The sequence below is a fragment of the Nesoenas mayeri genome (genome assembly GCF_963082525.1).
Source record: "Nesoenas mayeri genome assembly, chromosome: 9".
Taxonomy (NCBI): domain Eukaryota; kingdom Metazoa; phylum Chordata; class Aves; order Columbiformes; family Columbidae; genus Nesoenas; species Nesoenas mayeri.
In genome coordinates, this window is record NC_137557.1 from 16,240,825 (window position 1) to 16,267,126 (window position 26,302).

The 26,302-nt window shown below is 49.0% G+C and overlaps 2 protein-coding genes across 6 annotated transcripts; both read left to right on the top strand.

Moving 5' to 3' along the window:
• On the top strand, nt 1–3,904 carry LOC308043326 (small ubiquitin-related modifier 3). The gene is made up of 4 exons (XM_080349303.1): nt 1–161; nt 897–1,025; nt 2,518–2,589; nt 3,248–3,904. Exons 1-4 carry the CDS (start codon nt 141–143, stop codon nt 3,308–3,310), a joined length of 285 nt encoding a protein of 94 aa, XP_080205429.1. The 5' UTR covers nt 1–140; the 3' UTR covers nt 3,311–3,904.
• A 44-nt stretch (nt 3,905–3,948) lies between these two features.
• UBE2G2 (ubiquitin conjugating enzyme E2 G2) lies at nt 3,949–25,891 on the top strand. 5 transcript variants are annotated; one of them, XM_080349299.1, is made up of 8 exons: nt 4,055–4,519; nt 4,767–5,064; nt 9,643–9,757; nt 12,486–12,521; nt 12,610–12,655; nt 18,748–18,866; nt 22,085–22,225; nt 23,973–25,891. In XM_080349299.1, exons 3-8 carry the CDS (start codon nt 9,676–9,678, stop codon nt 24,083–24,085), a joined length of 537 nt encoding a protein of 178 aa, XP_080205425.1. In that variant the 5' UTR covers nt 4,055–4,519; nt 4,767–5,064; nt 9,643–9,675; the 3' UTR covers nt 24,086–25,891. The 5 variants fall into 5 exon arrangements, with proteins under 5 accessions (XP_080205428.1, XP_080205425.1, XP_080205426.1 ...); XM_080349300.1 differs by lacking the exon at nt 9,643–9,757; XM_080349302.1 differs by lacking the exons at nt 4,767–5,064; nt 9,643–9,757 and having other exon boundaries at nt 3,949–4,090.
• The last annotated feature ends 411 nt before the right edge of the window (nt 25,892–26,302 follow it).

The following is a 26,302-nucleotide window of genomic DNA, read 5'->3' on the forward strand; positions in this document are numbered from 1 at the left end:
GGCGCGCGGGGCGGCCGCCCGAGGGGCGGGGCCGAGCTGCGCCCTGTCTCGCGGACGGCGGCGGGAGCCCGAGCGCGCGGGCCGCTCCTTCAGCGCGCGCGCGCCGTCCGCTCCCCTCCCCCCGCGCCGGCCCCGCCGCCATGTCTGAGGAGAAGCCCAAGGTGAGGCCGGCGGCGCCGGGGAACAGCGGGGCGGCGGGACCGAGCCGGGGGCAGCACGGCGCGGGGTACAGGTCTCTCCGCCGGACCCTGGGGCAGGGCTGCCCGTGCGGCCCCGCCCTCCCCGCCCGGCAGCGTGCGGCGCGCAACATGGCGGGGGGGCCGGACCGGGCAGGGAGGAGGCGGAGGAACAGGCACCGGGAGCCGCGGGCCCTGGGAGCTCCCCCGGGCGGCTCTGAACCCAGCTCGGGGCCCCTCAGGACAGGAAAGACCTTGAGGTGCTGGAGCGAGTGGAGAGAAGGGAACGGAGCTGGTGAGGGGCTGGAGCACAAGTGTGATGGGAGCGGCTGAGGGACCTGGGGGGTTCAGCTGGAGAACAGGAGCTGAGGGGAGACCTTGTGATCTCTGAACTGCCTGAAAGGAGCTTGGAGCCAGGGGGGGTCGGGCTCTGCTCCCCAGGAACAAGCACCAGGAGCAGAGGAAATGGCCTCAAGTTGTGCCAGCGGAGGCTGAGGTTGGATGTGGGAACAATTTGTTCCCCAAAGGGCTGTGGGGCATTGGAACAGGCTGCCCAGGGCAGTGCTGGAGTCACCATCCCTGGAGGGCTGGACAGATGGACATGAGGTTCTCAGGACATGGGGCAGTGCCAATGTTAGATTAACATCTGGACTCACTGATCTTGAGTGTCTTTTCTAACCAAAACACTTCTCTGATTCTTCCTTCTGTTTCTCCACTCAGGAAAGCGTGAAAACAGAGAATGATCACATCAACCTGAAAGTGGCGGGGCAGGACGGCTCCGTGGTGCAGTTCAAGATCAAGCGGCACACGCCGCTCAGCAAGCTGATGAAGGCGTACTGCGAGCGGCAGGTGGGGCTGGGGAAACTGCTGCTTCACAATCTGGAACATTAAAAATATAAACACTAAAAATACCAGGGTGTTAGGGTGAATGTGGCCAGGGGTGAGGAGAGCAAAGGCTCAGGGTGCTGTTGCCTCTGGAGTGTTAAGAAATTTCTCTTCAATTCATGAAAACGACCTCTTCCTCACCAGGTGCACTAAAAGTGTCCCATGATAGCGTTACCAAAATTTCACAAGTTCTGATCCTGGCTCTGAGACCAACTCACTGTGAATTTTTAGCCTCATATCCCTCAGTACTGTCATCTTTAAAAACTTTACCAACTGCATACAGAGGGTGTTTTCTCTTTGGAAAATGGCCCAAACCAAATTCTCCTATGCCCCGACTTGCATTTGGGGATTGTTTTTCTCTTTTCTTCATGTCTCCCATTGTGTTTGGAGCCTGTAGCCCTCAGTGCTGGTTTGCACCCCGTACCAGGTGGTGCAGAGCAGAGCGTGGGGATGCAGATGCCTTTCAGAAGTGGAGCCGGATTTTATTTGCTGGCATTTCCCCTTGTTCGGTGCTTGCTGGATTCTTTCCTAACTTCCATGAACCTTGTGCTCAGTCCTGTGCCTGACGTAGTGTAAGATTTCTTGGGCCAGGAATGGAAACTGAATCCATAGGGTCTTTTGGGAGGCGTGTGGGGTTTTTTTGTTCGTGGGGCTCCAAGTGTGAATCGCGCAGCCATCATGAAGGCTTTCAGAGGGCAGAGTAAAGATCTCGATCCCTGAGACAGGGAGTAAAGGCTACTTTGTGTGATTAAACGCTGTGAAAACAGTTGGGATTTCAACTTGGATTTTAAAGGTAATGCAAACTTACTAAAGTTAGATCCCAGCATTTTTTCTAATAAACCTTGCTAGTAAAATATGCATCAGGTCCTGCAAGTTCTTGTTTCCTCAAACAGTTGTGTTCATGGTGCCTTTCTTCATCAGAAGATAAAGAGCCAGAACTGGGAGCGGTTGCCTGGCATGAGTGAAAACTTGTCTTGACTGTGGGTAGGCAGGGCTGGTAGCTAGTTACACAAAAAAGTAGTTTTTTGAGATTATTTTACATGTTTTCCTTTGAGTCAACTTTACCGTTACTTCTCTGACTGCGAGATTCAATTGCTGCTCTTTCCTGACGTGTCCTTCAAGTCTGTATGGAATGGTGCATTGATTGATCTCTTCTTAAATTACCTTTGTAAATTAACTTGTGATATTTGTGCCTTGCAGAGCAGGGTCGGAACTGGGTGCCAAACCCACACCTGTGGTTCCATATAGTCCGTGCTGTGACTGCAGCCCCGCGGGACATTGCTCTAATGGCTCTGCTTCCTCAGTTTAACAAGACACACACGCCAAATTTCCTGTCTGATTAAAGCTTTTGAGTCTTAATTTTGTTAATATTTATTCTGAGGGTAAATCATTAACTGTTTTGTTTGGATTCAGAAACAAGAGCGTGGTTCTCATGTTAATTACCTTTGACTTGCAGGGCTTGTCGATGAGGCAGATTAGATTCAGATTTGATGGACAACCAATTAGTGAATCAGATACACCTGCACAGGTAGGAAAAACACATTTACTGCAAAGTATTTTAATGTCTGTGTGTGGATCAAAGGGGTTTGAAACCAAAAAGATACTGGGGCTGGTGGGGAGCGAAGGGGCCGCTCGGCCGGGGATTTGTGGCGGAAGGCGCTGAGCTGGTATTATACCATTTCTGTAAGTTGTGAGCACGGTTGAGACTTTTATTAATTAATCCATGTGAGAAGTGTTCACAAGGGTAGAGAAGTTACCCATGCACCTTCAGAGCTGCTTACTTGGTGCTGTGTCTGACCGTGAAGTTTCACAGTAAATTCGTTCCGAATTAAGCAGTCATTGCAAGTAAAGAAATCCATTTTAATGCTTTGCATTAAATGCTCCTTTAATTCACAGCAGTTTCTTTTTCATAGTACTGCATGTGCTGTATGAGGACAGCAATGCTTTTATTCTGTAATTTCAGCTCAGGGGTGAGGGGGAAGCAACAATATTTTGATCCCTATTTCAAACTACTCTCTAGGAAATAAGTTTTTCCCAATATAAATTAAGGTTTATAAATCAAGCATTTCACACATTAATTAATTAAAATCGCACCTCGATCACTGGTATGGGTTAGGAGCAGAGAGTGAAGTGCTTATATAACCACGTGCGTTTCACATCTTGTGTTTTCCATGTTGCTCCGACAGCTGGAGATGGAAGATGAAGACACTATCGACGTGTTCCAGCAGCAGACGGGTGGGGTGTGTTAAGACACCAGGAGCTCCGGGATCCTCGTCACACCTCGCTCTCATCTGTCCTCGGGTTTGCTATGAAATAGTGAACAAATTAACACGCCAATCACACGGGGCTCTTCGAAACTTTAGAGGACGTTTCCCAAAATCGCTTGTTGTCTTTGACGTACTGCGTGTGCGAGTCAAAACAGTCTCTGCAGGGATTAATCTATATCTTAAATTGGGCCAATTTGATTTAAGTTTAGATTAAGTAATATGCGTTGTCTCTCTGCTGTGTTGTTTTTTTTTCTTTAAACCGGTGGCCTAAACATTCATCCATGTGTTGGGACATGGAGTGTTCATTCCTGGCTCTTGTCTTACCCCTCTGTTTAATTCTTATCGTGTAAATAATTCAGTATATTTTCATGCCACTTGTGAGCGTAAAAGTTTCAAGATATGCCTGGGAGAAGGAGAAAAGATGCTGATTTTAAATTTTTAGCACATTTTGCAGGCACAATTCCTTCCAACACAAGATCCAACGCTGAGATAGGGCTGGAGTTTGAAACATTTACACGTGCTTTGTCATATTATGATAAAGTCATCTGAAATATACCTTTTTTTTTTTTAAATGCAGGGGTGAGATTTGTGCTGAATTATTGTTGGAACTGGAGTTAGCAGAGCAGCTGGTCCAAAAACCACCGCTCGCGATGGAGCGGCGGCGTTGTTTTGTTGCGCGAGTTTATAAAAAGAGTTTATAAAAAGCGAAACCTGCCGCTGCAGCTGAGCTGAACCTGTCGCCGTCCTCCTGCTGCCTTTCATGTGGGTCTTTATTCCTCAGCGGCAATTAGAAGCGTGCAGCCTCCACTTTATTTTAATACTTGCTTTTGGTAGAGAAAAGTGATAAATGGGGGGGGGGGGCGGAAATAAAAGCACCTTTCAATATCCACAAGCTGCGCAGAAGAGCTGTCACGAACCCAGTGAGCAGGGAAAGGGATACATGTGTGCCTGTGTTCAAAAAAAACGTGATTCTCTGTGCTGCTGCCTCCCAAAAGTGAGTTTTAAGTGCGTTTCTGTGCCAGGTTTGAGCCCTGTGCTGCGGTGGAGTCTGTTGCAGATGACCTTTTCCGTCCTGTTGTCACTCCGTAGCTTGTTCACTGCTCCGCGGGATCGTTACCTGCCCCTGTGACCATTGGATCATCTCCTGCTTGCTGGAAATCTTGCTGGAAAAGCCCTTGTTTTCATTTTCTTGTACGTCTGTTCACCGATTTGTACATTTATTTGTCGTCCTTTCCTCTTGTACACAGTAAATCTAGTTTGGTACTCTAGCTCCTGCCTCACGCTCCCTGTGCCCCGACCCTCCCGTCCCCCTCTGAGACTCCCGAGGTGGCAGAAGCACCTGCAAAAATAAAACCTTTTTAGTTTTTTTCCTGCGAAACAGAACTTTTTGCTGCAAAACACAACTTTTTTGCGCTCTTTTCGCCTCCCTTCCCTGCAGAGCAGCTCTAGTTTCTGCAGCCGGGTGTTTCCCAGCGCTCCTGCAGCCCTGACGCGCCCGCCGCCCCATTAACCGCTGCTGCTCTAACCGACTTCCCCTGCCCACGGGGGGTGCTCGGCGCTGCGCATGCGCGGCCCAGACGGGAGCTGGAGGACCGGCCGCGCACCATAGAGGAGGAAGGGGCGGAGCGGCGCTGCGGTGCAGGCGTCCTGGCCCGTGTAGCCGCCCGCCCGGAAGTGGCGGCGGGCCCGCGCCATGGCGGGGACGGCGCTGAAGCGGCTGATGGCCGAGTACAAGCGTGAGTCGGGGAGCGGCGGGGCCGGGGTCACCGCGGGCTCCTCACGGGATCCTGTGGGAGGGGTCGGCATCGGGACAGGCCGCGGGCCGCTCCCTGTGCCCCGCAGCGACACCAGGACGGGGGCTACGGGGCAGAGGCGGCTCCGGGAGCGGCTGCGGCGGCACCAGGCCCGGGGGAACCGACCTGCGGTGTCCGGTGGCGGGTCCGTGCAGCGCGGACACGGGGCGGTGGCGGGACCGGGCGGAGCGGCCCACTCTTTTTGTTTTTTATTCCTGGCTAAATTTTCCATGTGGAACAAAGTGCAGGCACGGCAGCCCCTGTTACACCGCAAAGACAATTAGAGGTGTTCGTCAAGACGTTGATGCGAACGCGGCGGTTAGTGACTGTGTGTAAACTGGGATTTAGCGACTTGTTTGTTGAGATGTGACCAGGTAGTTGTGACCCTGGCCGGCCCGGGAGCCCCCGGACACCCCGTGTCCCCCTGTGAGCTCACGAGGTGTCCAAAGGTGCCTTTTTTTGGCAAGAATATTGTTGTTTGTTTGTTTACCTAGTTGCTTTTAGTCTCTGATATTCTGGCTTTTATTTGAGGCAGGGAAGTAGAATGGAGAGCATAAGAAATGTTTGGTAAGGGAAGGATGGAGTTAGGCTGTAAGAACTGGCCTCTTGCTCCCATGAAGGGTGTTCACAGAGCCCCCGAGTTGTCCAGGATTCGCAGAGCCCCCGAAATGTCCAGAGCCTCTGACGTTTTCCAGGGACAAGGAGTTCTCTCACACTTTCCCATCAAGTGGAAGACTCCAACCTGTGCAAAATCGAGGATTTATCAGTGTGCTTCCCGCGTTGATTCTTGCTGTGCAGAGCATGGGTCTCTGAGTGGCACCATCCGATGGGTGTTTGTTTGCTGGGGCTCAGCTCTCAGGGTGCTGAGCTGGCCCTGCTGGGGCCATTGTCAGCTCTCAGGGTGCTGAGCCGGCCCCGCTGGGGCCATCGTGCCAGTAAAGCTGGTGTGAGAGCGTGTCCCAGAAACCTGTGGTTTGCTGTTGTAATCCAGGGCGCTGACCAGAAAGGCGGCTGCAAATAGACTCGGCTTTTATCTAATTCCCTCTAGTCCCAAAAAGCGTTGTTGTTAGGAAGCGCTGAGATCTTACTAGAATGTCTTGTGTGGCCGAATTCTGGAGCAAAAAGTGATTTTTAAAGAGAATAAAAAAGTATTTGGCTTAATGCTACAGGCAGATGTTACGTGAAGCTTCTCTGCGTGGTTTCCCAGGGTAACACACGAGCTGAGGTAACGTCTCGCTTTTGGTCTTCCTTTATAAATACTTCCCTGACTCTAATTAAACATAACGTTAGAAATGAACGTGACCTACAATGACTAAGAGTATGATGCTTTGATTTCTGGAGCGCCACGTTGCGGAAGCGCAACAAGCCAAACTTTTCCATGGCTATCGCTGTGCTACGTGTGCGGCTCCAGGGCTGTCACTGCCCTTTAGTGGGTGCTCTCGTCCAGCTTTGCTACAAAACCCAGAACTGAGCCTGAATTATAACCCTTCCTTAGACTGGGCGGTTCATTATAGCTCTTCAGAAGCTTTTTTGTCCGTGTTCAGCAAAAGTTATTTTGGAAAAGAGAATCTAGTTTCTAGTTGTAGGGGGGTGTGCTGCCTCTTTTTGCAGAAAAAGAGCAAGTCCTGTCCAGGGCTGGGGCTCAGTGAACTCCTCACCATGTGTATTCCTGATGTATTTCTTTTTTTCGGTCTGATTTACTCTGTACGCACACACACATGCTTAAATCTTTAAATAAAGGTTTATTGTTACCTTATATGAAAAATGCCGGACATTGTGAGGGGTTGCTGCCTGTTGGAGCCCAAATACATGAATCCATTTTGGGAGAGACTGTGAAATGACACTATTTTCCCTTCCTTTTTTGTTGTTCTCATTCAGATCCCTGCATGTTTAGAGTACGATGACTTTTTGCTGTCTCATTTTTATTCAAGTTTATTTTTTTTTACTCTGCCAGAATTAATTTAGATAAAGATTTCCAAAATATCAGGTATAAAAAAGGGGCATAATTTGTGTTAGAGCATATGTTTGTTCTTAATTCTGGATTTAGAATAGTATTAAAGCCTGAAATTAGTCTCTCAATAGCAGCTTATGTTTGTGAGAGTTAAGAGATGGAAACCTCCTTTATCTACATTTATTGTTTCCTGGCTGTGTGATCTTATCACTGGCTGAGCTTTTAAATCTAAAATGGGTTACTTTGAAAGTGTTAAATCGGTAGAGATGCAAGAATTTTAGCACCTATTTGCACTTTATTTCACTTCTGGTACAAACAGGCAATAGAGCAGCAGACTGTAATGTCAAGAGGTATCACTGGGAGTGCTGTTGCCTCTAAAAAGATTAGATTTGCGTTAATTCTGAGATTTGAGAATTCACGTACAGAACCTGGCAGCGCTTCGGTGGGTCCTTATTGCTCGGAGAGAGCTGGTGCGGAGCTGCGGGTGTGGGTTGTGATGGGGAGGAACATTAACCGCTTCCAAAATGCCCTTTCCCGAGCAGGATGCTGAGGAAACATCCCCAACACCCCCTGCGCCCGCCTGAGCTCAAACCACCTTGTGCCCTTTGGATGCGTCGTCAGAGAAGAGAGGAGAAAACAGAATTTCTGACAGAGTAGAAAGAAGCAGATTCTGGTTTCTAAGGTCTCAGTCCGGGTGCTGTCAGACACCAAAGTGTGTACGTGCCCTGAATATTTCCTGAGCCTTGTGTGTGTAATTGCCTTGGAGATACACTGAATTGATGCAGTTTTTAGGAAGCATGCTGTTGAACTTCTCTTTTAAGAATGTGATCAGTCTTTTTATTAACCTCTTTAACCAGGAGGTGCGGTTTTCAGTTCCTTTTGGCCATGGCATAATTTGCCTTATAATAACCCCATAATGAGCAGTGGAGTGACAAGGGAGGCGTTGATTGTGTGCGCACTCAAATCCGCCCCAAATTTAATAGGAGTGTCACACTTCACTAGCGACAGCCTCAGTTCATTCAGTCTCGGCTTATAAGCAAAGCTTTAAGGTGAAGCGTAGCTGTGGTTCTACAAGCTGGGACTTCGTTGTGTTAGAATTTGAAAGCAAATCCCCTGACTGTGTGCAGCAAAAGCACCCAGCGAGCCCAGCCAGCTGCCTCCTGGAGGATGCGGAGATGGAACCCGCTCCAAATGCTTGAGAGAGATGTTGCTCTGAGTCACCGGCACCCGTCACGTGTGAGCGGTTAGAGAGGCCCCCCAGGGCCTCGGCTTGAGGTGATGTTCAAGTGCCTTTTCTTCCTCCCAGCAGCAGCTGCCAGCCTCAGCTTCTCCTGACTCTGCTGCTCCTTTGTTTTCCACAGAGACTTTTCATGGCCTTAGAATCACAGAATCATTTTTGTTGGATGAGACCCTCAAGATCATCGAGTCCAACTGTTCCCCACCCCTGGCACTGCCCCGTGTCCTGAGAACCTCATCTCCGTCTGTCCAGCTCTCCAGGGATGGTGACTCCAGCACTGCCCTGGGCAGCCTGTTCCAATGCCCCACAGCCCTTTGGGGAAGAAATTGTTCCCCACATCCAACCTCAACCTCCCCTGGTGCAACTTGAGGCCGTTTCCTCTGCTCCTATCACCATCTCCCTTTACCTCTTTCAAACCTGATCCCTTATTTGACCTGCTGTTTTAACCTTTTTTTTTTTTTTCCATGTTCTCATCCTTCCACAGCTTGGAATCCCTTAATAGGATGTTGCTGCTCATGCAGTTGCTCCGTAGGAATGCCGAGGGCTTTCCCACCCGCTGTGTGCTCCAGGGGCCACTCTATCCTGTTAGCACCACGTGTGGTACCAGCCCAGGACAGTGCTGGCCTGGCTCTGCCTGCCCATTGTTAGCAGCTCCACCCCCGCCTTGGCTGTCACACGGATCACAAAGTTCCACTCCTTGGAGGTTTTGTGCCTGGACCCACAGTCACACCTCGAATATTGTGTCCAGTTGTGGTTCCAGCAGGACAGGGAACTGCTGGAGAGAGTCCAGCGCAGCCACCAAGATGCTGAAGGGAGTGGAGCATCTCCCGTGTGAGGAAAGGCTGAGGGAGCTGGGGCTCTGGAGCTTGACAAGAGGAGACTGAGGGGGGACTCATTCCTGGGGATCCATATGGAAAGGGGGAGTGTCAGGAGGATGGAGCCAGGCTCTTCTGGGTGACAACCAGTGACAGGACAAGGGGCAATGGGTGCAAACTGGAACAAAGGAGGTTCCGCTTGAATATGGGAAGAAACTTCTTCCCAGAGCCTGGCCCAGGCTGCCCAGGGAGGTTGTGGAGTCTCCTTCTGTGCAGACATTCCAACCCGCCTGGACACCTTCCTGTGTAACCTCATCTGGGTGTTCCTGCTCCATGGGGGGATTGCACTGGATGAGCTTTCCCGGTCCCTTCCAACCCCTGACATTCTGGGAGTCTGTGAAGTAGCTGCTGCACCAAGGGCTCCCGCAAAGTCGTTCTTGCCACTTGGAGAAAAGGGATGGGGGGGTGGCTCTGAGTTTGTGCAAGCTTCCTCTCTCAGGTAACTGGTGTCCCTTCAGGATGGACATTTCCCCATCAGCACCTTGTGTTGGATGTTGTCCCCACTCCGCACACGCAGAGGCCTCAGCTCCTGCTGTTCCAGGGAGCCAGCCTGCGCAGGAACAGCGGTGGCAGGTCGGTGTTTGAGGCTGTGGGGTGGTGTTGGCCGGAGTGTGACCGTGCGCTGGCACAGTGTGTCCTGAGGGGCCAGCCCAGGGGACAGCCTGGGATGGCACTTGCAGGAGGGACAGCTTTCTTGGGAAACGCTTCCAACCGTGGGGGTTGTGTCTTGCAGACCAGGAGGCCAAACTCAATGCAGACAGAAGTGTGGATGGGTTCCCCTGACACGGTCCTTTTGTGCCATGCCGCTCGCCTGAGAGGGCACCACGGAGGGCCGGGGTGGCCGAGGAGATGGGGCAGGACACTGTTTGGCCTAGCTGACTTCAGCAGCTAAAGGTTAAAATAATTGCAGTGATCACATGCTCTTTGGAAAGATCCACCCTGCCATTCCGTTAAAATTACCCCATTTTGGAGGCTCTGGTAAGACTGAAGAGGCTGGTGCTTTATCAGCAAGTGGTGATTCCTGCTGTGTAGTTCCCGAAAGCTGTGCTCCCAATTTCCCTTGGAGCAACTCTAGAGAAATCACGGGGTAGGATGTCACCACCCACGTGGAAAAGGGACTTTTTCCTTCCTCACTGGCCAAGTATAGCAGCATTCACTCGAAAATCAAAGCTCATGTGCTCCTGCGCTGCCCAGTTGCCGCTTCTCTTGATTTGTAAGGATGGTAACCTCTCTCTCCTGTCTCTTGAGGGGAGAGGTGGGCAAGGCGGAGAATTGAACCTCCATCCTCATACAGACCCCGAGCTCAGCTGGGTTTGGCTCTTCCTTCTAGAGAGAGCCACAAGATGGAGCAAAGTGATTCCAGGAGCTCCTGGATTTGACATCTCCCTCTTTCTGTCTCTCAAAACATCAACACGAAAAGCTGGTGGAGACCTGCTACCAAGCTGGAAAAACCGGCTCCTTAACGTCGGGAGAAACTGTAACAGCCCGTTCCCATCTGCTGCTGGGCTCTCGAACAGAGCTCTGTGGCGCAGCTCCTGGCGCTCTGAGCAGACCGAAGAGCTTTGCTCTCTTCCCTTCCAGCCTATCTCAGTGAGTTGCTGAATCCAACAGTAATTTAGCTGCTTTTTCTGCAATGCTACCAACAATTTTCACATATAGCTTAACAGAAGTGAGGCCGAGTGTCTCTTTATCGGTTTGTGACTTCCCGTGTTCCCCGGATCTGCGTTTGTGCTCATTTTCATGAGTGGGAACACGTGTGGTGTTTCTTGCAGCTGCAAGAGGAGACTTGAGGAGGCTGAGGGGTGACTCATTCATGGAGATCAATATGGAAAGGGGGAGTGTCAGGAGGATGGAGCCAGGCTCTTCTGGGTGACAACCAGTGACAGGACAAGGGGCAATGGGTGCAAACTGGAACACAGGAGGTTCCACTGAAGTATGAGAAGCAACTTGTTGGGGGTGAGGGTGGCAGAGCCTGGCCCAGGCTGCCCAGGGAGGTTGTGGAGTCTCCTCCTCTGCAGACATTCCAACCTGTCTGGACACCTTCCTGTGTAACCTCATCTGGGTGTTCCTGCTCCATGGGGGGATTGCACTGGATGAGCTTTCCAGGTCCCTTCCAGCCCCTGACATTCTGCAGTCCTGTGTTGTGTGGTACGGGTCACTAGCGCTCCACAGGCCACCGGTTAGGAAATACTGTTCTAGTTAAGCAGCTCACAGCCCTTAATTAAGTTGACCTAATTACTGCCACCTTCTCCGATCTGACACTCTGGGAGTGTCACCTCCTGCCACCGGTCCCACCAGCTGCCCCGTGTCTGGCTTGGGGCTGTGAGGCTGGTGTCCAGCCCCCTGGACCTCAGCTTTAGGGGTTGCCTGTGCATGCCTGGACTTTAGAATCATAGGATCATTTTGGTTGGAAGAGACCCTCAGGATCATTGAGTCCAACCATAACCTGCCCCATGTCCCTGAGAACCTCATCTCCACGTCTGTTCAACCCCTCCAGGGATGGTGAGTCACTTCCCCTGGGCAGCCTGTCCCACTGTTTCACAACCCTTTCAGTAAAGAGTTTTTTCCCAATATCCCATCTAAACCTCCCCTGGTGCAACTCGAGGCTGTTTCCTCGCTGGTTGCTACCAGCCCACAGGACTTTATGAACTGGAAGTTGATGGTCATTGCACTAGACATTAGGAAAAACTGGTTATTATTTTATCAGAGCACTGAGCTTCAGCAGGCTTGAAATGAGGTGCTGATGCTGGAGGCGATTGTAGGAATTGGGAATTTTACCAGTTTCCTACAGAAAGTCAGGGTTAATGGACACGAACTTGCTGCGCCTGCTTTGTTGCTGCTGCTTTTTTTACTGATGCTTTCCAGGCCACCCCGGGGGAGTCGGGTAGAATTCAAGGAACAGAACTGCTAATACCTCTTGCTTCTGCTTCTCCAACTTCTTGTGTTGTTTTGGGGTTTGTGTTGAGATGCTGTCAAGTCCGAGGTGGTGCACAGAGGTTACAGGAACACAACCCATCACCTGCAGATCTCCCCGTGCTGTGTGCAACGAGGATTTTTTCTTCCTTCTCAGTTTTAAAGTGTTCCCACAAAATGCCAAATGTTTTTACCCAGAAAAATGTCTTGCATGAAGAAGTTAAACTGTCAGCAGTGAGATACTTGGGATGTGGAGCCTGCCCAGTAAAGCATGGCCAGAAAAATCCTCCCATGGTGTCCTCGGGCTTTTCTCCAGGGGTGTTTTCTCCAGCTGAAATGCTCAGGTTTGCAAGCTTTGTTAACCTTCCTTGTGCTTTTGTTTCCACAGAGCTGACGCTGAACCCGCCAGAAGGGATTGTTGCAGGTGAGGAGCTGAGCGGGTTTGTGCTGGGTGATGTCGCAGCCCTGTGTTCAGGCAGCTCAAAGCGTTGGTTTTGGTTTGTTCTCCGTAGGTCCCATGAATGAAGAGAACTTCTTCGAATGGGAAGCTCTGATAATGTGAGTTGATACTGTTTTGTATCTGAAATCAGCACTTGCACGCTATGATTGGCTTCCAGGAGAACTAGAATGTAAAAAGTAATAATATCAGTTCTGCGTGACATCGACCTTGGCCTACCTGTGGTTGGGAATTAGATTTGTAATTTAAACAGTGTGCCAGAGGCAACATTGGGACTTACGTGACCATTTGTTGCACAGGAGTCTGCCCAACACTGGGCGGACTTAAAAATTCGACAGCAAACCTCATTTGAGCTCCCTTGCATATACATCACATATACTAACGCAACAGGAAACAATGAATTGCCTGTAGATCACAGAAAGCTGTTGGGAACATTACTCGAATGCAAATACAGGGCAGGTTTTTCTCATGTATGAAGTGCAGCAAAATACGCAGATTACCAGTGACAGGAGAAAAAAATCAGTGTCTAATATTAGGTTACTTGCTATTCAATTTTTTTCTAGGAAAATGGAAGGGAATTGATCTTAGGAAATATTCAGATTTAAAACAAAAAATATTTTGAAATGCTTTACACTTCCTGCATCAGCTGGTGGTGTAAAGACCTTGGGTGCAGTGATTCCATGTAGAAAGCTCTTATGTTGGTGAAGAGCTGTTGTGTTTTTTGGGGGACAAAGACTTCTTTACAAATCTGTGTCCTCACCCTTCTGCTCCCCAACGGATGGGCACAGCTGTTCATAGCAAAACCAGAGAACTATAGAATCATTTTGGTTGGAAAAGCCCCTAAAGATCATCGAGTCCAACCATAACCTGACTCCAGCACTGCCCCATATCCTGAGAACCTCATGTCCGTCTATCCAACTCTCCAGGGATGGTGACTCCAGCACTGCCCTGGGCAGCCTGTTCCAATGCCCCACAGCCCTTTGGGGAACAAATTGTTCCCCACATCCAACCTCAACCTCCCCTGGCACAACTTGAGGCCGTTTCCTCTGCTCCTGGTGCTTGTTCCTGGGGAGCAGAGCCCGTCCCCCCTGGCTCCAAGCTCCTTTCAGGCAGTTCAGAGAGCGATATGTGCCTTGAATCTCCATCACAACTCAACTGCAGCACATCTGATTGTAGAACTTGCCGTGAAAAGACAAAATCTTGCCCAATATCTTAGGAGTTATCTTCTCTCTTGTTTGTACTCCCTTACTCATGCTGTACCCTTCTTTGGGAGCTTTGAGTACATGGAATAACTGGTGATTTTTACAAAATAAAGCTCTAAAACAGGAGAGGAAAAGAGACCTTTGTTAAGTCAGTTCTGACAATTTCCGCAAATGCTGCAGAATTAAAAGATGAAGAAGCTCCAAACTGCTAAGGGTCTCTTGAAGCTGCTGGTCGGTTGTCAGGTTAGATCCAGGCTCTAGATTTGAAGATTCAAGTTGGGTGGGGAGAAATTTAATGAAATATAACAAGGGAAGGTGTAGAGTCTTGTAACTGGGCAGGAACAACCCCAGGTTCCAGTGTAAGTTGGGGAACGAGCTATTGGAGAGCAGTGTAGGGGAAAGGGACCTGGGGGTCCTGGGAACAGCAAGGTGACCATGAGCCAGCACTGGGCCCTTGTGGCCAGGAAGCCAATGGTACCTGGGGTGGGTTAGAAGGGGGTGGTCAGTAGGTCAGAGAGGTTCTCCTGCCCCTCTACTCTGCCCTGGGGAGACCACACCTGGAATCTTGTGTCCGGTTGTGGCCCCTCAGTTCCAGCAGGACAGGGAACTGCTGGAGAGAGTCCAGCGCAGCCACCAAGATGCTGAAGGGAGTGGAGCATCTCCCGTGTGAGGAAAGGCTGAGGGAGCTGGGGCTCTGGAGCTGGACAAGAGGAGACTGAGGGGGGACTCATTCCTGGGGATCAATATGGAAAGGGGGAGTGTCAGGAGGATGGAGCCAGGCTCTTCTGGGTGACAACCAGTGACAGGACAAGGGGCAATGGGTGCAAACTGGAACACAGGAGGTTGCACTTAAATATGAGAAGCAACTTGTTGGGGGTGAGGGTGGCAGAGCCTGGCCCAGGCTGCCCAGGGAGGTTGTGGAGTCTCCTTCTGTGCAGACATTCCAACCCGTCTGGACACCTTCCTGTGTAACCTCATCTGGGTGTTCCTGCTCCATGGGGGGATTGCACTGGATGAGCTTTCCAGGGCCCTTCAACCCCTCACATTCTGGGATTCTGTGAATCCTTTATGAAGATCTGGGGATTTCCTCCGGGCAGGGTCAGGGGTGCGGGGGACAGCATGACCTTCTGGCAGCTTTTCCCTGCTGACTGGGGACATTCTCAGCTCGCATGGGTGCTGGTGGGATCCTCCTACACCGCTTTGCTCCGAGCGTGTTATCCGGAGCTGAAACCCCAGATTTCTGTCTCTTGGGATCAAGCACGCAACCAACACAAAAGCGTCCCGAGCCGCAGCACATCATTTATTCCACACAAGCTGCCCGCGTGGGTGATCCTACTTCAGGGCAAGCTGAGCTATTTTAGGCCTTGGTAAGTTTGGATTAGCGCTGCTCGTTTGCTGACTGATATGAAGAGTTGGCAAACATCTCGCTTGTGCGCAGGGATTTCTCTGTGACGAGCAGCTGGTGCTCCCGGTAGCGCAGTCCTCTCAAAACAAACACTTAGCAGAGGTAATTTACTGCCCGACACCAAAGATTTTTGGCTCCAGTGTCTTGTGCTTTCTCTCCCTGCAAATGGGATAGTCGTCGTTGTTCTGAAACACGTGATGATGTGCCAGATTTCAGTTCAGCCAGCTTGGAGCGTAGAATTCCCGGAGGATTTAATGCACTTATGGAAGGAAATTCCTGCTTATTGGTGCTTTCTTGTAGCAGATTGAGTGGAGCTTTTGTGAGGGGGACACAGAATACTTTTGGATTTGATTCGTTGAAAAGACTTTTTCTGATGTTTCCCATAACAGATTCTTAAACACAGAGGAGCTGCTCGCAGACTTGAAAGCCCTTTAAAGTGCTGAGTATTGAGCTTCAGGTCTTTGTCAGCACAAAATGAGAGGCGGAGGTGCTTTAATTTTGGTTTCTGTATTGTGTGTGTGTCATAATGAAATTATATTTGAAGATCTGCTATATTCTGAAGCTGTGGTACAATAGCAACATGTTTACCCTAAACACGTTGGGCCACTTTCATCTCTTTACAAAACTCCATGAGCAGAAGTGTTTACGGACATTTGGAAAGCAGAGCTAAATGACTTGTTTGTATTTGTGATAATCTCAAATGTTTTGTAATCTCAAATGTGCTGTGTGAGATTCTGGGAATGGAAGGGGTGCAGATGAGGGAATTAAAGGTGGCTTCCAATTTGCAGACAGATGAAGCACAAAAGGTAAGTAGTGTAATAATGAAGAGAATGGAGTACTTATTTTTTTCCCCTCGATTTAGGTAAAACTAGAGCACATGGAATGGCAAATAAATGGAAAGAAAATAAGATAAAAAGGAGACCTAAGAGAGACAAGACATTGTCTGTTTATCAGTTCAGGAGTGGGCTGGTTAATGTTACACAGAGTGATGCAAGAGCTTGGCTCGGAGATAAAAATAATGCCTTTTATAATAATTATAGTAATAATTTGTATTTCTGGTGTTCTTGCCTGCAGCAGCAGTGCTGGATAAATGTTCAATATATAAATGTTAAGGCTGTATTGACATGTCTAAACGATAGAACAGTTCCTGTGCTCCCAAGGTGAGTATAATAGATCCAGAACTGAAAATACAGTGTGAAAATCTTCCTGAACAGCGTCGGCTCGGAGCCTGGTGTAAAACACACCCTTTTGGTAAGACCTCAAACAGTAGCTGGATTTGAGTATTTATGAAAGCCATGTCTTTGCAACCGGGTGGCTTATTTGTGACGATAAATATCCCCAGCACGTCAGGAGCGTTTAGCGCGGTGCCCTCGCTTCCTTGGTGCTGCATCGTATTGTGCAAATTAGTGAATTTAACGTTTCAAGACCAAGTTTTGCCGCCTTTGCTTGGCATATACAACTGTGTGTTGCTATTGAAGTTTCTCCCCAAAAGACGCAAAACCACGTAATTGCTAAAAACTTTATTAGCCTTAAGATTGTTTGAAAGCTAAATGGTATAAATTGAAGTCTGCTTATCCAAAACCTGTCTAGAAAGGGAATTAGATCTATAATTAGGCTTGTGATTTTTGTTTAGCGTGGAATTCCCCTTTTTGGGATCTAATGACTGGGGTTTGGGCTTTTTACAAATAAGAATCCATTAGCAAATAAGAAGCCCTTTACAAATGTATGTGAAGCTACGATTATAGAATTAATTGTCCTTGTCAGTGCACTTTTCCCTCCTAATTTGGGCGGATACCCGCCTAAATAATAGCCAGCTTATTTTCCTGCCCTGTCTTAGATCTCCTGCACGACTGAAGCGTTTGGATGTCTCACGAGTCCTCAACAGGGCCGTTACATGGCATCAAATGTCCTTTACGAACCGAAAGTGATGCTGTCAAGTTTAAATGTTGCAGCCTCCTGAGCGCTCTGTACTCGCAAATGCTGTCTTGGATTAGTTGAATAATCTCTTTGAAGTTGATCCTGAATGGCTAAAACAAAAGCATTTTTCTCGCATAATACGGGGCGTAAAATGGAGCGTGTTGGGTTAACGTATTTGACAGAAGAGCCCTTAAGGGCTGCGTGTTTGCTCTCAAAACAGAACATAAGACACCCACCAGCTTTTCAATGCGCGTATGTACATACTCTTAGAAGTTCAACAATAAGCCTTTCAAATGCAGCTGCAATTAAAATATTTACCAAAAAAAAAATGCATTCAGTTTACTCTCAGATGTGAACTGAATCCCAATTAAATTAAGGGAAAAGGCCAGAAAGGGAACAAAATGGTTGAGATGGTTTAGCTTTCATTTTTGCAGGATTTTGATGCATTTCTCTCATCTTACCTGCCAGTGTCAATATTCAGGTTTAAATCATGTAGTTCCTGTGTTTATCTACCAGCCAAGTCTTTTGAATCCCAAAGTTTAAGAGAGTTGAGCCTCCCAGGGCTTTGGGTTTTGCTGAACTTGATTTTCTGTAGGTTACCCATTGCAGTTTTAACTGTTCGGAGTCCTCGAACTTTTATGTTCTCTCTGGTGCAGAGAACATGGATTGGGAGGAGGAGGAGACATGAGTTATATTCCTGAACCATATTTCCCAGGCAGCATAACCCTTGCCTGAAGAGCTTTTTACTAAATACATGAGGTTTCCTTGGCTAAGATTTTCAGTGATGAAACTTGTTTGGTGATCCTTCCCATCAAGGGAGATCATGTTTAGGGTGCAACTTCCAAATGCCTCCTCCTTCCAACCCGCATTCTCCATGCCAGAAAGAACTTTAAAGTGTGAATAAATCATGCCTAATAATCTTTTTTGCTCACCTTCCAAAAATATTTTATGTAGGGGGGATAAAATACTTGCCTTTAGATTCTCAGCTCGATTGCACTTTGAACTACGTGATGAACACAAGAAGGAAATGTTTCTACAAGAGCCTCGATGAAGCCGTTTGTTCTCTGCGGGCACTCACGGGAGCGCAGACTACAGAACCTTCAGTCTGCAAAGAAGCATCTCGTCCTGCATCTCTCTGTTATGGTCCCCGAGCTGTGTTTGTTATCTTTACAAAGCATCACCGTGTTCTTTGCATCAGATTGCGAGAAGTGTTTACGTGTGGTTACGCTCGATACCGACAGGTTGAATCTCTGTAGGTTTTATAAGTTATTTTGGAGCTACGGCATTTGACATCTCTGTCTTGTGCGGCATTAACAGCATCTTCAAAGGCACCGGGGTCCCACACCTGCCTCTGCTTTCTCTCGACGTGCCGATGCTCAAATCCTGGAACATGCCTTGGAGCCAGATACTCCAATTATATCCAGACACACCCTGCTAATTAAGCAGTGTTGTGACCTTCCTAGTAATTTAGCGTGCAAGCTTTGATTTTCCCCTTCCCTCCCAAACCCCATATTTGGATTTAAGTTTACAGGGTGTGGGGTAAGAATGTGTTAACTCTTTGTCTTCTGGAGAAAATGATATAGTCCAAACCTGAAATGTCTCATTAGGCAAGAATTTGAGTGAAAAAACTGTCTAAATCTCCGGTGAAGAACTTTTTATCTGTTTCTAGGGGTCCTGAAGACACCTGTTTCGAGTACGGGGTTTTCCCTGCTATTCTGAGCTTTCCGCTGGACTACCCGTTAAGTCCTCCGAAGATGAGGTTCACGTGCGAGATGTTCCATCCAAACAGTGAGTCGATGCAGCGGGACACGTGGGGGAGCGGGTTGCTCATGCACCTTAAAAACAAAGGCTTGCACCCATACCAAGGGTGGTTCTCTCCCTTTCCAACCTTTTGTATGTCATAGGAGTGTTCAGCCTCCCAGCAATTATGCTCTGTTAGGGTCGCTTTCTCTTTATCACATTATTCCTAGTATAACTTTTGGTCATAGTCCACTAAAGATTCCAACAATTTCCCTGCCTTTCAGGAATACTTGTAACTATTGTGCAAATAGTCTAAAGATAAATCTTCTGGACATGGTGTGAGGTTTGATGAATTAATACAGACTCCAGCCTTGCTCTGCGGGTTGTATTGAAGTAGTTTGATGTTATTTTAACGAGTGAAGAGTTGCTCCTATTCACCAAAGCGTGGTGGATGCGGCTCCATTAGGCAGCGTGGCTTTTGCCTCATTAAGCCCAGTAACATTTCTGATGGGATCTTTCTGAAACACAGAGTGCTCTGTCCGAGCAGATGACACATTTGCAGGCGTTTAATATTAAGGCTTTGCTGGCCTTTTCCCTGCACTTCTGATGGCGACAATATTATCTTAAAACTTGTCAGCGAAAGTTAATGAAGGAATGACAAGCACAGCTAACAAGTTTGAGCCTGGCTCAGGTGAAAGCCTTAAAGCCGCCTTTTGCAGCCTGGAGCGCTGCTTTCTGGGGTCAGGCTTGGCGTTCTTTGTACAATTGCTGCTAAATCAACAGGGATTGTGTAAAGGTTGTTCATCATCACCCAGATTTGATGGGCTGGATCTGTGTTCAGGGCTCTTATCTCTCTGCCACTTGAGAGCAAGCAAAGTAAGATGCTGCCTTCTTGCCTAGTCCTTCCTTCCCACCTGATGTTCCTCCACCCGCAGGACACAAATCTTAATCTCAGCTGGGAATCGACGTATTTCATCCTATTCCAAGGAATTTTGCAGTTTCTTGAAGTCGTTATGTTCTTCCCGCCTCGAAGCACCACTCGCGCAAATTCTTGCCTGTTTAATCCCCGTCTTTCTGCTCTCCTGTGGAAGAGGCACCTGCGTGTCACAGCGCAGAACCGTGTGGCCGGGGCACTGTGTTGTCACCTCTGCAGCGTGGGGCACCTGGCAGCAGCGTGGCCGTGTTGGCACCTTGCTCCGGCTGTGCTAATTCACCTGAACATCTTGGCAAGACCTGTCCCCATGAGCAGATCCGTGTCCCTGCAATGCTCTGCAGCTCTGGCTGGGGTCTTGGCTTGAGACTGGCAGGGCGCTGCCTCCGTGGGTTCACTGGAACATGCTGGATGGCCAGCTCAGCTCCCACAATTCTGAATCACAGAATCCCAGAATGTCAGGGGTTGAAGGGCCCTGGAAAGCTCATCCAGTGCAATCCCCCCATGGAGCAGGAACACCCAGATGAGGTTACACAGGAAGGTGTCCAGGCAGGTTGGAATGTCTGCAGAGAAGGAGACTCCACAACCCCCCTGGGCAGCCTGGGCCAGGCTCTGCCACCCTCACCCCCAACAAGTTGCTTCTCATATTCAAGTGGAACCTCTTGTGTTCCAGTTTGCACCCATTGCCCCTTGTCCTGTCACTGGTTGTCACCCAGAAGAGCCTGGCTCCATCCTCCTGACACTCCCCCTTTCCATATTGATCCCCAGGAATGAGTCCCCCCTCAGTGTCCTCTTGTCCAGCTCCAGAGCCCCAGCTCCCTCAGCCTTTCCTCACCCGGGAGATGCTCCACTCCCTTCAGCATCTTGGTGGCTGCGCTGGACTCTCTCCAGCAGTTCCCTGTCCTGTTGGAACTGAGGGGCCACAACTGGACACAAGATTCCAGGTGTGGTCTCCCCAGGGCAGAGTAGAGGGGCAGGAGAACCTCTCTGACCTACTGACCACCCCCTTCTAACCCACTCCAGGTACCATTGGCCTTCCTGGCCACAAGGGCCCGGTGCTGGCTCATGGTCAGCCTGCTGTCCCCAGGACCCCCAGGTCCCTTTCCCCTACACTGCTCTCTAACTGGAGCATACTGGACGGCCAGCTCAGCTCTAAGTTTTACACCCCGTGACTCTGGGTCATGTTAATCTTGAGTTGAGATCACTTGGAGTAGACACTTGAATCTTTCTGATTGGATGGGATTGCGGTGATCTGGTTATCTTGAGAGGCTGGAGAAATGGCGGCTGTGATGTGCTTTTTCTATTACTTAAGTACTTACTCCTCCACTTGAGAGGAATTGAAAGGAAAATGTGTTCCTTTTGCAGTTGGAATTAGGTGCTGGGGGAACAGAGATACCACAGAACTGCCTTCTCTTAAAAATAAAATTGTGTTATGGATGCTCTCGGCAAAAATAACTTCAAAGTAGCGACTAATGGCAAGTCTTGCATTCACACTTAGTGACAAAGTGGGAAGATGCGCACATCTTCCTGGATTGGCCTTCTCTGTCTTGGCTGTGCTGCTGTGATCCAGCTGTTTTGGCCTCGTTATCCAGTCAGTCGTTATTTCTGTGGCCTCATTATGCCATCAGTGGAGTGCTGTGTCTGTGAGGATGACTGGTACTGTTGCAAATGCTTTGCTGACGCTAAAGGTGGGAGGGGAAGGTGTCTGCATCCTTATTTGATCGGTTACCTTGTCTCCATGCACTTTAATGCAGCTGAGCTTTAAGCGATATTAAAAACAACTAGTGCGAACTCTTCTGGTTGCACCCCGGTAATGTTCAAAATAAGATCAATTATGATTAAAAACAACTAGTGTGAACTCTTCTGGTTGCACCCCAGTAATGTTCAAAATAAGATCAATTATGTTGTTTGGAACGTACCCTTTTCCCTCCTCGCTGCAGCACAGCAAGTTTTCTTCGCTCTTTTTACGGTCACGGTGCAGGGGAGGACTCCAGCGTGCATTCGGCACTGTGCGACTGTTACCCTTTGATTTAGGCAGGACTGGTTACCTCCTTGGAGCTGTGTCTGTGCATGAATACTTGCCTCTTTCCACCAGGCTGCATCTCGTTATTTTTCCGTGGAGCCTGTTGCTGGTTACTGAATGACACGGTGCTCCCAGCAGGCATCTGTTGGGGAAGGATTTTTGTCTTTCAGATTTTGTATCCTCTTGCCTTTGGTAGAGGAAATTTAAAACCGTGTTTAGCTTCAGCCCAAGTCCAAACATTCATCTGTGCTAAAGATCTGGAGAGGCCACATGTTTCCACTGAGTAACAGTTGATCCCCTGTCCTTCTGCAGTTTACCCAGACGGGAGAGTTTGCATCTCTATTCTTCATGCTCCCGGGGATGATCCCATGGGGTACGAGAGCAGCGCTGAGCGGTGGAGCCCCGTGCAGAGCGTGGAGAAGATCCTCCTGTCGGTTGTGAGCATGCTGGCAGGTAAGGACCGCGCTTTATTAGCAGGTGCTGAGTTAGCTAGAGCTGCTTCTTGCTGCTTGATTTCTGAAGTGAGCAAAGGATATTTAAAGCTGCTCAGCAGCAACCACAGTGCTTGAAGCCCTAGTATTTATTTAGTAAACCAGTTCTTCGAAAATAATTGGAAAAAAAACAACCCAAGAGTGAATTAGTAAGTGAATTAGTAAGTTCTTGCAGGTCAGCAGCAACTGAGTGGGTGGTGATGGTCTGGATGCTCAGCTGGCTCCCTGCTCCTGCACAAAACCTGTCCTCCCACTTTGCATTTGCTCTGATGTCTGTTCAGCTCTCGCGAATCGTGGTGCTATTGATTACAGCCTGTGCTGGCTTTGGCTTTGGCAGCTGAAGGGTTGCCAGCCAGACCTAACCAGCACGGTAAACTGGAGGCCACGGCCTCTGTGTTTCACAAGCCAGCACCCTCCGTTTCTGTTATTGCCTGGGAGCGGACCCCATTCTGCTGTCTCTGCTGCAGAGGAAGGCTTCTTGAGAAGAAGGGTGGTGTCAAAATCTTTTTGCACAGCTTTTTAAATGGCTTTCCCTAAATCCAGCAAGGGCTGTGGATCAGCTCTCTGAAAGATGGATCCTTTTCCGCATCGTGGACAGAGCCACCAAACTGCCTGAAAAGGCCAGAGCCAGCTCCCTTAGAATCGGTTTTGAGCGAGAAAAGATTTTAGAGGGTTTAGAAGCAGCAAAGTTGATCAGAGAGCGAGCAACAGGTTCTTCCATGGGACCATTTGAGCTTCAGTATAGTAACCTACTCTTGGGAGGTTACAAACAGCACCTCGCTGGGCTTCCCTGGCCGCTGAGAGCTGCGTTTGTGGGTCAGCCTTACCTAAACCCACCTGCTCTCTCCTGTTGTCTGCCTGTGCGTCCTGTTTTCCCACAGCTTTTGGGGGAATTAGTCCAAAACATCAGTGGTCGGTGCGTCTCAGGCTCTGGCTCCGCAGATCGTGCGAGCCTGCGCTCAGCAAGCTGGGTGACCTGCATGTCTGCTGGTTTTTAAGGGTGTCGAGACAGACGTGAGCCCGAGAAGTCTGGGGTGGATTTGGACCAGTATGAGAAGCAAACTGGGTGGAATGTGTTCTGCCTCAGTGACTCGAGTGATCCCGTGACGGTTGTCCCGCTGGATGCCGGCCACAAACCTGAGGAATCCCGTGTTTCGGTTTACCTCTGTGCAAAACGAAGCGCTGGAGCTGCAGGGGCTTAATGTGCTTTGTGAGGCGCTCGGAAATCCTCAGATGAAAGACGTTGCAGAAATGAAAGCATTCTATGGGTTTCCTTGGTTTGTTTTGTTGTTTTTTAATAGAACAAGCCATCCCAAAGAGTGACAGAGCCTGTTTGGGTGGCCTGGACGGGAGGGCTTTGTGTCTGCGAAGCCGCAGAACCAGAAAAAAGCATTTTGCAGGAAGCAGCGTGCAGTTTGAAAACCCGTTGATGGCGCTTCTGGTGCCACATTGTGTTACCCCATGTGCGCGCCAGCGCTCGGCTGCTGGGGCCGTGAGCAAAAGAAATTGCGCTTCGTTTCTTACCTTGTGATATTCTCTTCCCACCAGTTAAATGGGACCGTTTGGGAATCCAGCGGCTGTTGGGGGGTTTTTGGTGGCGTTTCTGCAGTCCCAAGCGGGGGAAGCGGCACCATGGGGGCATTTCCGAAAAAGCGCGCGGATCTGGCTCGGTTGCCTGCCCACCTACCTTTCCGTCTTTCTCGTTTCAGAGCCAAACGATGAAAGCGGAGCCAATGTAGACGCCTCCAAGATGTGGCGGGAAGACAGAGAACAATTTAACAAGATTGCCAAGCAGATTGTGCAGAAGTCACTTGGACTTTAAGCTCACAAAGAGACAGGTGTTTTGTATTTCTCTCCACCTGAAAACGAGCAGTGCTCAGTGCTGGTACCAAAAAGGAAAACTTTGCAAAACTATCGGCCTAGTTCTTCTTATCATTTGTTATTTATTTGCCATCTCCTTTCTTTTTCCGCTGCTCCAGAGAAGCCTTTAGTTCACTCACTAAATTGTGTGGAAAAGGGATTTAATATTAGGGAAAAATATGGAGACAATGCTGTTTCAAAGGCTGCTTGTTGCTACCTCACTTCATGGCATGGAAAACTCGGAGACTTTGCAATCTGCAGCCCGCCTTCGCCAATCTGCTGTTTGAGAACAGAGCTGCTTTGGATCACCTCCTGCAAGGATTAGTTGTGTGTTTTTATAGGTAGCATTGCATCTGGAGCACCAGTAGGCAGGAAATAATAGATCAGTTTTATGATACTCGATGTATTAAGGACAGCGCTTGCAGTCAGAACTGATTTGAAGAGAATAGGTAGCTATAAAACAAGGTGATAGGTGGGATGTGTTAGTGAAGAAAGTAATTGTGCAGGACGTAACTTCAAGAGAAGATCTAGAGAGTTGTTACCGGCGATGGGCTGAGGGTCTAGAACAGGCTGGAGCTCCCACGGAACGCTGTGAGTTTGTATTGAGCCTTTGAGTCAGTGTTCGCTTGGAAGAAATCCCAAGAGCTGCTTGATTACTCCTTAAAGACACTTAATTGTAAAATTCACACTCAATTAGAGGTGTGAGATGTTAAGACTGGATTCTTAAACACTTTGACTGGGTTCGCCATGGGCGAGGCAGGTCGTCGGCAGCCTGAAAACCCCTGTGAGAGCGTGTCTGCTGCGAGCATGTGGAACAGCACCGGCTCCTCTTCTCTGGATGTGCGCGTCGCGAGGATTTGGCACCACTGGCCTTTGCCGTGACCGCACAGATCACCTGCTTTTCAGGTGAACCAGCGAAGACTAACGCGATGGACTTTGTAAAATTAACCGTAACACTTCTTTACACTGACTGCTTTTGTGCGTTTAAATACGATTGGGAGAAGACGCCGCCTGTGCTCTGTAGAGGATGGTACGACTGCAGTGTGGGGGGTGCGGGACGTGCCAGCCGCAACCACCCGTTTGTAAAACCGCGTGGGGCCACCGGTGACCTTGGTGCTTCGCGAGCGAATCGCTCGTGTGGCTCCACATCTTCTCCCATTTACTACAAGCAATAACATGCCCATTGATAGCACGCGGAATCCGATGTTATTGGCAGCTTTAAATGGGCTAAATCCGAGAAGGGCTTTTTTTTTTTTTAAACCGTGTGAAAAGCACGTGGCATAGAAGGAGTTGCAACGTGCAGAAAGCTTTCCGGAGGTGACGACGTGCATGTGTACAACTAGCTCATCAGTGTTTGCGTCTTGCCGTCCGCGCCGCAGATCGCAGCGTGCCATCGTTCTGCCTCTCAACTGCTGCAACTCACTGGTTCTTTCACCTCCTTGCAGAAGGAATTCTTCTTGCTTTGGCGCAAGGGCGGGAGCAGGACGCTGACATAGCTTGGGAGCAGAGATGATGAAGTAGTGTTGTACCTAACTAGTATTTTGAGGCATACAGGAAGATGGAGCACTTGGTGTGAACTGGGAGCACGTTGGAGTCGCAGGGTGTTGCTCCCGGGAAGCGGCGCTGGCACACAGGGCAGAAACGGGCTCTTTTTCAGCGCAGGGTGTTTTATTTGTGTGTGCTCACTCGTTATTTTATGGTGGGATTTGGTCTGTATAGTGAAAATAAAGTGATTCTATTTTCTCCTTTCATAGATGTATGAAAATAAGTCGCAGTGAGTGTTTTATATGGGTAACCGACTGGTCAAGAGTGGCCAGTTCTGACTTGATCTAAAGGAGTCGAAGGGTTTATTCTAACACGACGAAAACACAGGGCTTTCCAGGTAAGTGTCTTGTCTTTAATGGTGGCAACGCCTTGAGAATTCAAAGAAAACTGAGAATCGGGCAGTTGTGATGCAGTTTGCATCTTACGTGGATCATAACAAGACCTTTGCATCTGGTCTTATTGTGGCAACAGGTGAATCATGAGCTTTAATACATCACTCCAAATCTGGTGATGTTAGCTCTTGGATTTGAGCAGGACAGGTGCCCAGTTTGTACTGAGGATTCCCATAGCCCCCAAATCTCTGTGCTTAGAAGGAGAATCATTGCTTTTTAAGTCCCAGGCTTGCTAAGGCAGG

Bases quoted from the DNA above. Each gene is read 5' to 3' on its own strand.
- LOC308043326 (XM_080349303.1), top strand. From the start codon at position 141: ATGTCTGAGGAGAAGCCCAAG. The intron at 1,026-2,517 runs GTGGGGCTGGGG...TTTGACTTGCAG, and splicing joins AGGCGTACTGCGAGCGGCAG to GGCTTGTCGATGAGGCAGAT. The intron at 2,590-3,247 runs GTAGGAAAAACA...TTGCTCCGACAG, and splicing joins AATCAGATACACCTGCACAG to CTGGAGATGGAAGATGAAGA.
- UBE2G2 (XM_080349298.1), top strand. From the start codon at position 18,089: ATGAACACAAGAAGGAAATGTTTCTACAAGAGCCTCGATGAAGCCGTT. The intron at 18,331-18,747 runs GTAGGTTTTATA...ATCTGTTTCTAG, and splicing joins TACCGACAGGTTGAATCTCT to GGGTCCTGAAGACACCTGTT. The intron at 18,867-22,084 runs GTGAGTCGATGC...GTCCTTCTGCAG, and splicing joins CGAGATGTTCCATCCAAACA to TTTACCCAGACGGGAGAGTT.